General features: G+C 39.1%; 1 protein-coding gene across 27 annotated transcripts in view; it reads right to left on the bottom strand.

The window, feature by feature from the left end:
- IKZF1 (IKAROS family zinc finger 1) overlaps positions 1–17,494 on the bottom strand; it is a 70,809-nt gene that overhangs the window by 10,507 nt on the left and 42,808 nt on the right. For 10 of the 27 annotated variants that reach the window (XM_065052743.1, XM_065052744.1, XM_065052740.1 and 7 more), the window contains 4 exons: positions 13,336–13,395; positions 11,025–11,285; positions 5,148–5,315; positions 3,037–3,162 (listed from right to left, as the gene is read on the bottom strand). In XM_065052743.1, coding sequence (XP_064908815.1) covers positions 3,037–3,162; positions 5,148–5,315; positions 11,025–11,285; positions 13,336–13,395 — 615 coding nt within the window. The other 17 variants (XM_065052751.1, XM_065052747.1, XM_065052753.1 and 14 more) reach the window with 3 other exon arrangements.

Genomic DNA, 17,494 nt, shown 5'->3' with positions numbered 1-17,494 from the left:
CTGGCCAAGGCTTCCAGATGACACTTCAGGAAGAGACTTACAGAGAATGTTTTAAAGCAGCCCATTCAACAAGGAAACAAAAAATTGAATTTTTGATTAAAAGTTGAAATGATCACAAAGTATCTGTTTAGGATATAACAACATCCAATTTCTAATTGATTCAAGAGAGGGTAAGTTATGTATTCAACTTTCAGACTTTTAATATCGCAACTTTTAAAACTGCCACTGAAAAAAACCCAACCCACTAAACAAACAAAAAAAACACCAGCAAAAAAACACAAGCAAAACAAAACCAAACCAACCAAGTAAACCCCAACAACAACAATACCACACACACAGAAAAAAAAAAAAAAACACAGATCTGGCCAAATTTAATTACATACTAATTTCCAGCCTTTTCAACTGACACTCCCTGAAATGTGCCAACAACACAATTCACTAATTTTCTGTAATTTTGTGTCTGTGAACCAAAAAAAAAAAGTATATTTTCAATGTAAATCCACAAGTGATATATTTTTAAAGTTGACCAACTATTTCTGGTTCTATTTTATACAGGCCTGGTAATACTTCAGCACACTTCCACCCAACTTGAATGCAAAACTCCAATTAATATCTCTGGGAGAAGAACTTCACATGGACAGTGAGATTCTAGTGCTCTAAAATAAGAACTTTGCCTTAAAATTTAGCAGGTTCCTAATTTCATGCTGAATCTCATTCTCTTAAAGAGAGCAAACAAAATATAAATACAATCTCTTGTCCCCCTTCTTACTTCTCTTTGCTGGATCTTTCCCTTACTTAAGTACTTTCTCAATTATATTTGTTAGAATGACAAGCTGATGGATCACTTTTACCATTTTAGCCATTTCAATTGACATTTTTTCTGTTTTAAGCACAAAGTATTTTAAAGTGCTGTAAAACACAATCCCAATGTAGCAGAATGTCACATTAGATGCCCTAGCAGATTTTTGTACCATATTTTTTGAGTTTGGGGAAAAATAAAGGGCCTGAATTATGACACTAATAGCTCTATATCACATCTTGAAATATTACAAGAACAGTGATAGCGTAACTACTTGCTTTTCTAGGTATAATGTAGAATGCATTAAAAAATCTGAGGACACCCACTCATTCTCAGCTGTTTCATTATATGTTTTTATCTTTGAGTTTGAAAGGGAAATAAATAATGTAAACATGGCAAAATGGTATGTTTGCAATGAAGTAGAAGAGATTTTTTAGAATGTGAAATACTAGGAAAATGCAGGAAAGCTTTATTTTTAGAAATGTAAGGTATTTATTTATTAACAGAGTACTATTTTAATTTTTTTTTTTTTTACTTTAAGAGTGATTTTTTTCCCAGGATACAAGGTCTAAACCCAGAAGTTACTCCTTTCATTTTTTTTTCTCGTTTGCAAAAGTACTCGTATTATATCAAATACAGATTTATATGATACTTTCTGTATATGCACGGAAGAAGTTATTCATCCAAGCATGCATGAATTCCCCAAGTTTTCATCCCACTGAGATATTAGATACTCAGTCCCAAGCTGGTGTAAACTCTCCTGTCATGATTTGCTATAAACACATGTCCATCTCTATAATTGTATTGTTTCTTATCAAAGTTTATGATTCCTTACACTGGTTTCATCTGGACATTTTTGCTTACTAAGACTTCAGTAGTAGTTCGGGTACTCATTCACATAGATTTTCATGTTCTGCTTGCAGGCATTCAAGTCCATGTGCCAGACACTGAAAATTCAAATTCCAAGACAGAATATTTGCTTCTACATCCTGTCACCTCTTTGAGGAATAAGTATTGCTGCCTACTGTATATTACATTGAGCTTTTCTATTTATACATTCTCCAGCTCCTCAATAAAATTAGAAGGGGCGCTACTCTAACATGTTGTCTGCCAGAAGCTCCTCAGCTGCTATCATTATGTGCATATACTTTACATTATTTAATAGCATGTAAAAACAGATTCAGGTTCTGTCCAGATACAAAATATTGAATGAGGCATCACTGCAAATATATCAGAGAGAACCTTCCATTTTTGTCATTTGACAAACCAAATAATATATACTGACAGGATCAAAAAGGTACACAATAAATGTAACTTACTGGACGGGTTTAAACTCCACCACAGAAGAGAATCTTATATTCTCTATCTAAAACTCCACATGAAAGGGGATTTTGTATGGCTATTTACTGTGATCAATCCCATACAGATATTTAGGATCTTTGTTAAGAAAAATCCAAACCCCAATATCTGCTTGCTCTATGTCTGGACATAGTTTTAGATTTTATATTCTCTGAGAAATGGACTTTACCTTCATCATAAGACCAGTCTCATCTCTCAGAGAAGCACAACAGCTGCTCACCTCTCCCACTTTTCTTTTAAAGGAGAGGCTGGGTAGAATGCTGTCAACAAATTATTAGTCTTTCTGGTCTGTCCCAGTCAAACTGGCTAAATTAAATGCTTCTGGCTTCATGTCCTCTTCCTTGGAAGAGGGAGATCAAAACCAGATGACTCATCCTTGTTAGAGAAGTTGGTCCCAGTGGTCAAGTAAGCCCCTTAAGCTGTGCCTGGGAAGGGCAGGAGATGTGCAATGCAGAAGGTTCTGCAGCCCTACCTAAAACACTGGTATTAAGTCTTTATTAAGAATACATCCACAAGAGTATTGTGATATAGGACTCCAAGCAAAAGGGAAAGGTGGAGGGATGATGTAGCCACACTGTCTTGAGATGGTGAACTGAAATCTTCCAGGTTTTGCAACTGTTTCGCTATGTGCCTGAGTTTTATTTTGGCTTTTTGTTTGAGCTAAACAAAATAAGACAACAGCCAAATATTTATCAAATATAGAATAAATCCAGATGAAATATCATACACATGGGGGTGGGGGGCAGGGAGAGAGGTGTGCCTCCACAATGCAAAAGATGCCGCAAATGGTATTACTGTTCCTTTTGCGTTCCTTTTACACTCCTTTTTCTGCATACGTGACGGGACAACGTAAATCCCCAAATGGACACGTTTATTACCTGAATAAAGGCTGCTTGAGATATTCATAGTTTGCAGGTAGTTATGACAGCGTTCCTTATGTTCTTCCAAAGAGCTGCGCTGCTTATAGCTGCGACCACAATATCCACACTTATGGGGTTTGCCAACTGGAGAAAACACAGTTCATTGAGAGATTCAGATGAGGTACTCAACAGTGTATTAACAACGACAAGAACAACAGGAAAAAAGCCCACGCCAAAAATAAACTCATGCTATGGTAAACCAAATAAAGATTTTGTTAATTTAAAAACAAACAAACAAAAACCCCCAAACCAAAAACAAACTAATGGAAAATTGTTTGTATGCCTTTACATCAACGGGCCAATTCTGTGGGTGCTGCAAGCTGATTTCAGATGATTCACATCAGATAAGGACCGTGACATTAAATCCTCAAAAACAGCATCTACGCAAGTTAGAAACTGAGACACCTTCAAAGGTCTGGGCGTAGTCGCTTTTGTGCCGAGATCCCACAGAGACTCCCAGCAGGGGAACTGGTGGTGTAGGTAGAGACACAAGCCCACGGCTGGATGTCAGTTCTGATGTAACCAGAACCAGCACAACCCTTTTAGGACAGTGTTAGATTTCACATGTTTTCTGCTTCTGGAAATTCAAGAGAAATGGTATGACAAAATTCTTCCTGTATTACACCAATCCAGATGTATGTATTTCCGGGAATTTCGCAGTAATAATATGGTTTCACAGAATTCTGGACCCAAATTTTCTGTCGTAGTATGACAAGACTCACTTTACATGTGATTCCACAATTTTAGATGATGACACAGCTTAACTTTTGAATTTTATTTACAAATTCTCAAGTGAAAATCAGTCTCAGACATCCAACTTGTTTTATAATATATTGACGTCAATTTGCCAACTGCAGGAGCTAATCCAAATATATAGTTTGTGCATTGTCTCTTTAGCTATGGAATCCTCAGAGTTTGACAAAAATGCCTAGCTGTAATTTCATGTGTATATATAAAATTATATTTAAAATTTTGCAGCCATGAAAATCAGTAACAGTAAGGGAGAGGGAGGCAAAATAGTCTTTTAAAGATGTACTTTCCTGAATCAGTCCAGAACCAAGCAGAAACAGGACTTATTTTGGACATCTGAAGCCAATGTTAGGGATCTTATTATTTAATGTCTGTGCTAGAATTTCCTTAGTTTTTGCAACACAAAAATTTTCGCTTTGAGATCTCCTGCTACCTAGAATTTGGTTCCAAAGCCAACTTTCTCAAGTTACCAGTGTCAGTTCCAGCAATGTGTTTTGGAGATCTCCTATCCAAATAACAATTTATATTTCCAGCTTAGCTTGGGAAACTAGATGAGACAACACTTCACTTTTAAAGGCACTCTAAAAAGGTGCTAAATTGGTTTTGCTTCATAGAAGGTCTGTGACTATGGCTTCTGCCAAACAATGAGAGGTTTGTGGTAATGGAAAAGCACAGCTATTCAAAAGTGTTTATTCAGATCTCCATGTTACTGTTCAGACAAAAAAATGAAGAGCTGTGGCAGAGTCCTCTTTTTTGGAAGATTATCATCTTTCTATCCCCCACTCTTACCCTCCTTCCCACTCTTTCTCTTTCAAAGTACTTGTAATAACAAGGTACAACAAATAACTGCTGCTAAATGCTGTAGGTGGTATTCACACTGCAGTCGAGAATGACTTACCAAACTAGAGGATTTTGAGATTTCATTATTTAAAACCTAGTGTGTTTAGACCTTGTGTTATCTCTATATGCAGATAAATGCCATCCAAAAATTCATCAGCTTTAATTCATGTTCATAGTTCCACGAAATGGATTACTTAGAGGAGGCTTGTAAAATGAAATCCTTATACAGAAACTTTTAAACAGCCAAGAAGTACAGGGAAAAAAGAAACAGTTCTTCTGCTGAAGGATCATGAGATGAGTTTAGTAATTTCTTTGCTGCTAAAACACTGTGGCTGGCTCACATCATGGTTAACCCCAACATGGGGTGACTCTTCTCCCCAGGGTGAGAAGACCTGTGGGACTTGGTGTCTGCCGATGTCCCCATCTCCTCAATAGGTGCTGTGAGGAGGACCCCTGGACAGTCCCACGCCTTCACTTACCCGAATGAGTCCTCAGGTGTCCTGTGAGGGCATCCCTGCGACGGCAGGCGTAGTTACAGAGGTGGCACTTGAAGGGCTTTTCACCCGAGTGCAACTTTATGTGGCGCAGAAGGTTGCCCTTCTGTGTAAAGGAAGCTCCACACTGATTGCACTGGAAAGGGCGTTCTCCTATGGGGAGAAGGAGAAAATATGTGAGAACAAAAAAAAAACTTACACAGTGACAAGAGAAAGATTTCAGTGAGAAAGTTGTTTTCTCACTGCTGCTCTGTGACTTCCACCGGCTGCAGGTTTGATATAACATGAGGCTTTCAGACTAAACCTGCCAGTTTCTTAATGCTTCACTGACTGGGTCAATTTGATCTGAAAATCTAATTTTTTTTTTCTAAATCAGAATGGCACATCACAATGCAAATTCAAACTCATTTAAATAAAGTGACTGCAACATTTTGTGTTGAAGAGCCACTCTTCCTGATCAGCAGTTTTGGAATAAACCAATATCCAATTTTGCATGTTGTGGCATTTGGTGGGGTTTTTAATGTGGCTTTTTTCAAAGGGTCTTTAAAATATGCCACTGAAGCAGCAAAATAAAAAGGAAACTCATTAAAAATGCATTTCAGGATCACAAGTTCATTTCAGCGTTACATTCTTATATTTAAATGAAAGGCACTTCATTATAACAGTTATAATAACTTCTTTTCATTTACATTTTCCCTGTATTTTCCCTTTCAATTTCTTCTCCATTACCTGTCTGTCCCTAAGCAGCCAAATCAGGAAAGAGACAGAAAGAGAGAGAGTAAAATCATGTAAGTTAAGACAGTGCAGAGGGAGCCCTGTACTTCCACGCCGAAGTCTCAACCCTTCTCTAGGTAAGGTATGAACAGAAGAGCTGCACAAATGGGCTCTGCTGGGCTACAGTTCGGAGGGACACAGGGAAAAACCTGAAGAGACACAGACTTGATTTGTCTAAGCTGGTGCCTGTTATCAAGGAAGCAAATCAACTAGCCTTTGCAGAAGTCAATATGGCTGTTTGCTTTTTAGTGCTGTTTAAAATCAATATGCTCATTTATTCACTTAGTTTGGGTTTTTTGTTTATTTTTTAAAGATTTATGATAGATGAGGCCTTTTCATAACTCAGTGGGAAATAAAATACGTTTCCAGTATTATGTTATCCATCAGATACGTTATCCATTACGTTACCCATCAGATAGGCGTAAAGGAAAATTTAGACATGAAAGTACTCCATCACCAGGAGCTGCTCCTGCATGCCCATCTCTCTGTAGCCCTCTAACAAGTCAGACTAGACTTTGAAACTCATTTGCTGAATTCTGTTTCTCTTAGGCATAAATGTAATCTGCTATAGCAGTTATAATGCATCTGCAATATTAGCAACAACTCAGAGATGAACTGCTCTTCATTTTCATTTTCTTTATATAACAATAATACTGAACTTAAAATTTCAGTGCTGAAGTCCAAATATATATATGAAAAAAAACAGGTTAAACAATTTATTTCTTCTCTCTCACTTAAGCATCATGTATTATTTTGCACATCTAGGACCAGCCTATATGTCCATATGTGTGCAGCAAGATAATTTTTGACTTTTGGGTAATGTAGCAGAACAGCTGAAAAAAAATTAGGCAGCAGCACTGTCCCAACCTAAAAATGTGCAAACTCGACCATCAGACTGGCAGCTTTAGCATTCGGTAAACAGTAAAATGAATCTACTTTATGGCAAGATATTTTCATTGGTCAAATAGCTTCAAGCAGGTCAGCATAGTCCCTGTCAAGCCAAATGAGCTCACTTTCTTCATCCATCAAGTAGCTGTATTTGTCTAACCTATATCTGCAAGTGGTTCATCTAGGGTGGCCCACCAAAAAAGCCAGCATTAGCCTGACAGGATTTTGCAAGGTACTTCATAAGCCATGCACAGTAGTTGTTAGGGGAAAAAAATAACAAGTAAGAGTCTGTCTGCTTTACCTCTTAATCTTTGGGGCAGTTACTCAGTGTGGAAGGTATTTTTCAGATATGGACTGAAACAGTAATGAAGAAGTCAGTTTCTCATGGGGGGCACAAATTCAGAAGAAATGGTTAATTCTTACTAAACAGCTTTTCTAGCATTCATTTCTGTTATTTTTACTCAGAGGAGTGGAAGAGGAGGAAATGAGGATTGTAAAAGAACTCCAGGAGTGAAATGCAGAGCAAAGTAAGAATGAAATTTATCTCCAGCCTACAGCTCTCGCAATTACAGGGTGAAATTTTGCACTGGGTGGAGAAGACAGATGGGTGGAGCATTTCAAACAAGACTGCTGAATGACAAATATTTCTACAAAACCTACAGTGGGATCAAACATAACGGAACCTTCACTCATGTTGCTGTTCTAGGGAAACAACACAAGCACCAAAAGACCCTGAAACTGTGTGTAGCTTGCCTGGCCCTTGGTCATCCGTGCTGAAACTACTGGGGTGGGGAATAACTGTCTTGTGAGCCCAGCAAAGCTCTCAGCCCTGCTAGGATGGAGGTGGTCACCGATGGAAGGTTACTAGGTGTGACACTGTCTCCCAAAAATGGGGAAGGGACAGGATGGAAAGAAAAAAAATGCATCTTTTGTTTAAACACTCAGCTTTGTATGTTATTTTCTTGCCAGTTCTGAATAGCATGTCTCTCCGGTGTTGATTTCACTGCATGATGTGTAGCTATGGATGAACATGGGCCCAGGTGCAAAGACTGCAACAGTACCCTGAATTGAATCAACCACCGTTGTGGTGATTTGCAAGCCTTAGTGGGAACGTGGGCCATGGACTACTTATTCAGTGAAGAATATCTGTCATCTTCATTGAAATCTTTCTAATTTCTTGAACAATATAATGACAAAATCACCTGACACTCAACGAAATGGTTGTCTGTCTTCTCTCTCTCTCTTTTTGTTTTTTTTTTTTAATGCTCATTCTTCAATAGGCATTAGTTTTCTAAATAAATTTGAGACAGTCAGACTCAACCAACAAGACAAAAGTCAACTAACTGATGACTTATGTTAAAAGGGGAGATATATATACATATACCTGTGCACACACACATATATATGCACATGTATTCATAGGCACACAGGCACACACATATGTGCACACTGAGCAAGCAAAGCCTGAATCTATACCCTGAGGTCTCAGCACCAGGGAGCAGGGTGGGGGGGGGTTCTGCTTTCTAGAGCTCCTTTTTCCTCAACACCAAGCAAGACTGGATAAAAATCAGTGTCCTGAAAGCCTTGGAGAAGGAGACTGAAGAGAGTCAGCCATCTATGAGTGGGATTCGCTCCGCAGACAGGAGCAACAGGTAAGGCACTAGGTAGCAGTCAGTGCTGTATGGCTGCTTGCAGACAGGAGGGGGCAGAAATATCAGGTGCTGCTCTGCATATCTGCACTTGGCAGGTGTATTCATTAAAAGTAATTATGCTTTTTATCGGGTCAGACAGTCATTTTAATTTGGCACTTTAGTGTGCTAGAGTTTTGTTCACTTATCAAATATTTAAGGAAACCTCAGCGCACATGCAGGTTTTACATGAATTAGCAGCAAAGTAATTCATTTGCAAGTCTTATTCCTTCACCAGGCATGTATTGAAATGGGCTTTGGTGTAGTCAGTTAAATGTCTGCAATAGTATATCCCATTTCTACTTTAATTTTCACAGCACAGCTGAAAGGAAAAGCAGTCACCACAATTTCCCCATGATGTCCCTTTAATTTAAACTACCAGCTCCGAGCCTCTGCTCCCTTGCCAGCCCCTGAAAAACCACCTGAGCTCACCTGAAGAGGCTGCTCAGGAGAGGAGCTGAGGACAAGGCAGGAGGGAAAGCGTCTTCCCATGGAAGGAGTCAGGGGTGCAGCTTTACACTCTTTAGTTTTATGAAGTGTGAAAGAAGAAGGTCCTGCTGAGTGAAGTGCAGCTTGTGGGGTGCTTCCACTGTTGGTTTTAACTACATTGCCTGATTTTAAAAAAAAGGTCCAGTTGGCAAGGGGAGGGCTCTGCAAAGGGTGGAGAAGTATTGGATAGGCAGCCCTTGTGTGATAGTGCCCCAGACACCCTTGGCAGGCACACGAGCCCCTCTGCCAGGTAGGGTACTTGGGCAGCTGGAGGTTTGTGCCAGGCAAACCAGCGACACAGGGAACAGGCGGCCCAGCTCATCCTCCAGAGACTCAGCCCGCTGGGTACCAGTCAGTGCATTAGAAACAAAGGCAGCTCTGCCCACCGCCTCCCTAAAATCAGGCACACAGACCACTCAGCCCTGGTGCAAACCCTGCCTCTGACCCTCAGGGACCCAAAACTGCTCCTCTGAAGCAGAAACAGCATACATCTGTTGAAATGACAGCCTCCTTAAGCAAGTATGAAGACTTCTAGATCTAAATGCATTTTAAGATGCAATATTTTATTTTAGCTACTCCAGCATCCTCTCTGATCCCATGGGTCTGTTTAAAAGGCCTCATGTCCAACTCATTTTATCAACTTTTAAAGGATCACATTAACATTAAATTAAAAAAAAGAAAGGAAAAACATCAACCAACAAGCACTTTATTATACCTAGGATGTAGGCTGCAGCCTCTATTCTGAGAACAAGTTGTGACTTTTCCAATAAAGATAACTAACTGCTCCCTGATAGAGGGATTGATCATATTGAATTGAATAGACAATGTAACAGCATTGCTAACATCCCCAGCACTGTTTCTGGACATGGCTAATCCACGGTACACTGACAGATCGCACCCTTCCAGGGCTTGAACAGCCACAGTTACAATGACAGACATTAGCACTGAGAGTGGTGGATGACACCCAGGGTGTTTCATGGATCCTCTCCATTAAACTCTCAAAATGATTTGCTAATCTCACTCCTTAGTAATTCTGGGGAAATCATTTAGGCGTGACTGGGGGGAGGCAGGTGAAGACAGTGTCTATGTGTTCACAAGCATGACTATTTCAGTGGAATTTAACCATCAGACAGGTTGTTCTTACCTTAAAAATATTTTAAAATTATCTCTCATTTGAATATTTATGCAAAAATGCCCAACACTTTGTTATTTTCAAAGTAACTTGTGTAGCACAACAATACAGCTCAGTTCTTGTCCTTTGACTATGGATGACCACAGAGTTTAGATTGGAAGCCTAATTTTTAGACAGCTTATAGCAGGTAAGATATGACTCACCCTGGTCTTTACTTCTTCATTTGTTTCAGCCTCTTCATTTTTTGCACTCTCTGAGACTATTTAGAATTAGAAAATTGAGGCAAGAAGATTCACAGCACTGTATAATGAAAAGCTATCCCTATGGAGCACATCTTTACATGACCCTTTTAGTGCCCCAGTAGAAACCCACTGGTCCAGATTTGACCAGTGACAGTACTTGTTTTTACTTCATGAAACATTTGACATAAAATTAACCCCTTTTTTTTTACTAAGGCTGCCGGTACAATTCCATTAACATTTATTTTACCAATCACTTTCATAATCATTGATCCGTAAGAAGCTTTGTTGCATTGTTGAAAAAATTAGAATTGGGTTGATTTCAGGGTAAGTCACATATGGGTTTTTCTTTAGGAATTCTTAGAGATTTCTTAGAAATTAAACAAGATTTTTTTACTTAAAAAAAAAAATAAATCATGTAGCTTTAAACCAAAACGCACAATTTCTAGCACAATAGATGGACTTCCATTCAGAAGAAATTTCAGTTCCTGTGCTGTCTGAAATGTCATAACAAAATAACAGAGTTCCAAATGCCCACTGATGCTGCATTATCTTACAAGAGGGAACATGTGCACGATACAGAAAATAAATCTCAGTTCCTAATATGTGGCCAATTGTTGCCAACTAAAGGAAAAACTATGTCAGGCCTTACCAGTGTGGCTTCGTTTGTGAACCATGAGCACATTGGGACCGATGCAAATTATCCCACAGATATCACATTTTAGCTTTCCGTTAGGAAGTCGAATGCCTCCAACTCCTGACATAGCCTTGCTGCCTGGGCCATTGTGTGAGCCATTCATTTTTTCTCCCGAGGTATCAAGCATTCGTAAATCCTCCGCACATTCTTCCCCATTCATTTCACAGGCACGCCCATTCTCTTCATCACTCTGAGTCTCTATTTTAATATTACCAGCTGAAAAAAACAATACAGGATGCCACTCAGTTTTGTTAGAGAATAAATACGGTGGCAAAGAAACAATCACATCAAAGGAGATAAATTCTAAACAGCATGTACAATATTCCTAAATAACAAAAGCTACAAACATGACTACATTTCTATGGGCAATGCAATGCGTTTGTAACACGTCGAGCAATGAACAGTAACACAAATGCAAGGCATCCAGGGAGCTGGGAACCCAAACAACATTACAAGTCTGTTTCTAGGTCACTTTGAGATTTTCGCATTTGTAATGTTCATTTTGACAGTTCAGTCTAATTGCAATGAAACTTAAAATGAATCGACTTCACATGGTTTTGTCCAAAGCAATTGTGAAACTAACTCATCAAAGACAATGGATGAAAATGAACTGAAAAGACAACATTCTCCAATTGGCAGGAAGATCCTGAGGGTTGTAGTGAATCCAAATACGTGGTTTGCAGTTATTAAGGGTAAGCAAGGACAATGGGAAAGCAAAGAGTACACATATTGATAAAGAAATCATAGTGGGGAAGAACAGAAGAATTTAAGAGCAAGAACTATCATTACAGGAAATTATGAGTTATAATTGTGTTTTTAGGACAGCAGGATTAGGATCACTGAGTAAGAGGAGAGGATGTCTGCAGCCATGAGCTACTATTAAAAAACAGTCAAATAAACGAAGGTGGGTGGGAGAACCATTTTGATTTGATTGGATAAGTCCATTGTGTTGTAACCCCAGAGGTGACAATCGCGTGCAGCTAGAAGAAGAATTCAGGTATAAATTTAGCATAGCCTCAATACATGTGATAAAATGTAGGTTGGTAAATTTGATCTGATATGAACATAGCAAACCTAAATGTTGCGGAAAAGGGCCAAGATTCAGATCAGTTAGTACCAGTATTCATTCCTCTTCTCTCCACAGGACTGTATAACATTTTGTGTAGAATAAACCATCTTTACAGTTATTTATCTCTTTTCTAATCTGATTATTTTGGTTAAAAAAACCCTGTTCTTCATTAGGCTTCATTCCACCCCCAAAAAGAAAGCATTTTTCTTTAGTGGCTAGCTGAGTACACAAGGGGTTTGTTTCATCCAATAAAGACCAGGTCTTTTCCTTTTGTGGAACAGCAGTTTCATGGTAGCCTTATTCATAAGTGGTGGTGTAACCATGACATAATTAATCTATCAGCAATAATTACCTCAAGAGATTAAATAACTTTACATTCATTTGAAATCGAAAAGTTTGACAAACTCTGCTCTGCTACACCCTGCAACCTCCCAGGTGTCCAAGGAGGACTCATGGATGTGACTAGGAAGAATATCTGACTCAAAATCTTATTGGGAAACATGTTGAGTGTAAAAGTGGCCACAGTTCTGAACACTTCTTGACTGGACATTTCTTATAAAGTCTACCAATCTAGGCATTTTAATGATTTTTCAAATATCACATTTTTAATAGAAATCATATGCAAGACAGAATGAGTGCACATCATAAATACCATTCTTTTCTTTAAAATGCATGCCCTAAAAAGGGGAATAATTTAGAGATATGGAAAGAATAATGGTCAATGAGTAAACAGTGATATACAAAGGTGGTATGACTGGCTGAACAGAAGTAATCTACATCATTCTGCAAATTTAGTGGAATACAACCCCACTCTGCTGTTTTTACCAAGGCAAATGGAAGCAACAGAACTATTTGGCTTAAGTATATGACAGATTTTCCATAATTCACACACTGTTTTTTTTCTCTTAATTATAATAATAATAATTTTAATGTAAACATTTATACAAAACAATTGCCTGTCAGGGATTTGGAGAAGGCTTTATTTAATTTTCTTTTTTTTTAAATTTTGAAGTAGGCTTTATGTTAAGTAAAACAAAATACAAATGAGCAAAGCAAAAAGATCAGACTACTTATCCCTATGGTAGCATATGCAGACAAATATACATTGCTGAGAAGCGAAATGACACAAACAAAAATTATGAAATTAGGAACTAGATGGAAATGCTCTGTAGTGAGCTGAGTTTGCAGTATACTTACGGGAAAAAGATTTGGGAATTATTGCATGAAAGTCCCTAAAGCCGTCTGCCCCATATGCAGCTGCAATAAAGAAGGCAAACAGGATGCTGGTTTGTGGTACTGCTAGCAGTAAATGTAAAAGAAGGTGGCATTATTTCTATAAGAGAAGTAGTAGGAGAAAGACAGAACTGTTATCACAGAAGCAACACAAGCAGTTTAGGATGAAGCAGGAACAGCAGCAGAACAGCTGGCAGGGGAATCCTGACCTGCCCAGAACAATTTGCATTTGCAAAAATGCCCTTTTCTTCCAAAGCATCCAACAAGTTTTGTCATGTTTTCTAAAGGCATAACCTCTCTTGGGTATTCCCCTTGCTTGCAGGTTAACTCCTGCTAGAGTCAAGAGGAACTTTTGCCAAAATGTCTTGAAAGGGTCAGGGGAAGCAGAGCACCTAACCCAGGGAAACTGTGGGCCCCTACAAGTGCAAGCTTCCTCTCAGCATTATTTTTTTTGCCAACGTGCTCTCTTTGTGTACCAGAGATCTCTTCTTCATACACCCTTGTTTCCAGTCACTGCAGTTGTAAAAAATGAAATTGTGTTGTTTTCTTCTTGGGCCTGCTAGTCTTATGCAATGGAAGAAGAGGGAGTTCAATTTTACACACACGTTATTGTGCATATTGGCATATTTTTTGTTTGTATTTCTAAGGCTTGTCCTCACAACATATCTACACAAAAGAAGCTGCACAAACCCACTATACCCTGCATGTGACAGGTAGCCAAGTGCAAATTAACATACCATGGGGCACACTGATACAAGTAGTGATGGAGTTAATTACTCTACATAAGCAATGATAGGGATATCGATCTAGTCAGTCGTCACTAAAGCTCTCCTGTTGTAGCTGTGTTGCTCAATGACTGTCCCCACGCAGATGCAGTTGAGCACCAAGGATGCCCTCACAAGCGCATCCATTTGGCAGCGCAGCCCATGGCAGGGACTCGGCTCAGGTGCTGAGCTCTCTTTGCCAGTGAGAGCTGATGGACAGTGAGGCTGCCCACCTCACCCTGGGTCCTCATGGAGATTTGATGGGTCTAATTAACAAACAAAATCTCATGTTCAAACTTAGCGCTTTTTGCAAACCTGTTTTCCAAATGAAAACCAGTGAAAAAAGCTCCATGATGAAGGAGACAAAACAGGAGAGAGAAATCAGTCCAGTACAAATACTAAGGTTTTTTATTAAATTTGAATGAGAAATGAGAAAGCAGGCTATACTCCCTACTCTGCCCCGGAGACTAAGACTGAAAAACAAAAAAAAAATAACAGTATTTTTAATTTTGAGAGAGGCTCTTGTCCCTCCCTTGCTAATCACCCTTGGGGCACTAATGATGAGACAAATACCTCAGAATCAGGCTTTTCAGATGTACTGGTCAAGAACACGCTCAGTATTTGTACAGCTTTCTTAAACAGATACTTGATATAGTCTTTTTAGAAATGATTTCTGTGCACATCCATCTTTATGTGCACATACATGCAGACATTAATTAGCTCTAAAATAATTCATGGTAATAATTTCTGTTCTAACACCATTAAGTTATTACTCATTAATTAGTTTACTTCAGTTTGGTTGGAGATGACCTTAAAAGGCTCTGTATTTTACTCTTTGTACACATTAGTGCAATTCAGGGGAGTTTAATCCAAACCCTTTTTTTTTTGTGCAAGGAGTGTGGGGTGCACCGGTGTCACTGAACTGACAGCTCTGCCCCTCTCCCTTTTTACATACCCCTGGTGTGGAAAATATATCCCAAAGTAGGGCAATGTGTGGGCTTCTTGTGCTCTCTGATGTTTACCGGGAGTTTCACTGAGGATTTTCTGAAGAGCATTTTAAATTTATGTTACAATGACTGTTCTGTATCCTATGGTTAAAGGCTATGCAAGTCTTTGGAAAAAAAAATGACATGTGAAAAGGATAAGGTTGATGATGTGATGTATCACTGAAGGGCGGTGTAGCTGGCTTAGCACGAGACTCAGGCTGCGACAATCAGGAAGGGAGGACGGAGGGTGAGGAGACAGAGTCACATTTCCCTGGCAAGAGTTAAGCAATGTGGAGAGGCAAGGGAGGCATTTTGCAACCAGTGAAAGGGTTGGTAGTGGGGAGAAAGGAGAAACCAAACAGAGCTCCTGGGAAACAGGACGTGGACGGTGGCTGTTAAAGGACAGAGTAATAGGCAGCTAGAAAAGACTGCATATGAAGAACTAGTACTTTCTTTTCAGTCCATTGCCAATTTACCTTCTCTTATAGCTATGGGACTCCCTTCCAGATGTAAAATCTTTTCAGTTTTGTGAGATTTTGGCACTGGTGCAGGTTTAAGTACATGGGCCAAAATCCCATTTGGAAGGAGGCAATCACCTCCAAAGTCATATTCTTCTCCAGTGGGATTTTGGAAGAAGGAAAAAACATAAGACCTGGCTATCAAAAGAATTTAGAGAGTAACAGAGAAAGATAAATCACACTGTAGCTTCTGGGGGCATTTTAACAATGGACTTCCTCACCTCCCTTTGATTTTTAATGGGATTTGAGCATCTTTAGTACTTTTATCCCAGTAGGTACTTAGCCACATCTTGTGTCATACACCTGCCTTTAAGAAGTTAGCCTTTAACCTTTCTTTGGAAATAACCACGATAATCTGATTTTTGGTGTGTGTGATGTCTTGCTTGTACTTTGTAGCCAACAGCAAAGACACCTCTCTTTGAGTTGCTTCAAGTAATTTAAATGTATGTATTTTTTTGTTTGAATGGCTCGTTTGTTATTCCAAGACAAGTCAGAAGTATTTTGTTGATCTTAGTTGTTGTTTAAGTGGTAGCTTTTAACTCCAACAAGAGATTTTCATGAAGGCACCATAACTATTCAAGCAGCAGACAGATGAATCTGCAACAATACCTGGCTGATTTGCGCAGTGGCTTAGCACTGTTACAGTGAGGAGGAGAAAACCTTCAGCACTACCCTTTCTAACATATATAAAATGTTGCCAAAAAAGCGGAATAAGATGAAAAGAGCCTATCAGGCAAAAAAAAAAAAAAAATACCTCAATATGTGTCAACAAAACCAGCCAGGATCTCTTACTGTTTACATAAGTGCAAAAACTAGAAAACAGAATATTGCCAGCAATACCACCTGTTATTTCTGATATAAAACATAAAAGCTATTCTATTTCGTTACAGTGCACCGAATTCTAGCACTTGGCTATGACCTGAAATCCAAACCTTCCCCCTTTTCTTTTTACGTCATGGTCATCTATTGTGGCATCAGCTCTATTACCACACAAGAGCACTGAGGATGAAGGATGTCATTCTCTGAAATATAAGTCACACGAGCAAGTTGTTTGTTGACAGAATATTTAAGGAGTCAGTATTCACTCACTAGGCTTGACAACAACAAAATTCAATTCTTGAACCTCAATTATTCTTCCATTAATAGTATCTTTCCTTTATGAGCTTCTGAAGTTATAGGAAGAATCATGTAGATGTAAGAAAGACCAACAAAAAGTCTGGGCAGAGCAACCATAATTAGTTATGCAATGGGCTCAACCTTTATTCAGTAAAATTCAGAAGACACAACACAACATAGGTGGGACTGATTCAAACTAACCAGTTAGTTAGCTATAGAGAAAGTGGATCCATTCAAGTACTCGTAATAATGACTGTTTTGCCCTCTCCTTTCTACACATAGCACTACATTGCCCAGTTAATCAAGCATTTGTGGTGTCTGCATGTGTAAAATGCTGAAAATTAGAGGCAGATAAGAATTGCCTAAAAAGTCAGAACCTACAATGCAATTCAATAAACCATCAATAAATAAAAGGGGATGTATGCAGCCCATGTTGCACAAGCTGTTAGGTGGGGCTTCTGTTAAACAGGACCCAGCACTCACTGTGTGACAGGACAGAGATGACTCACATGGTGGGAGGTGAACACCTGAGGCTGGCAAGACAGCGCAGCAACGTGGTGCTGACACCTCATCGTTTTTCTCAAAAGAGCCCAAGGCTTTACCACAGGCTGCAACATGGTGAAGAGAGGGCAACAGACAAAAATGAAGGCTTCTTAATGAGAGTCTCTCAGCTGGCTTTTTAAAGTGAAACGAAAATAACAGAAAGAAGAGTAGTAGCAGGAACCGCTGGGGCACACCT

Source organism: Columba livia, chromosome 2, assembly GCF_036013475.1.
Source record: "Columba livia isolate bColLiv1 breed racing homer chromosome 2, bColLiv1.pat.W.v2, whole genome shotgun sequence".
In the NCBI taxonomy this organism is placed as follows: domain Eukaryota; kingdom Metazoa; phylum Chordata; class Aves; order Columbiformes; family Columbidae; genus Columba; species Columba livia.
Note: the sequence above shows the minus strand (reverse complement) of the source record. Positions and strands in the feature narration are given on the sequence as shown.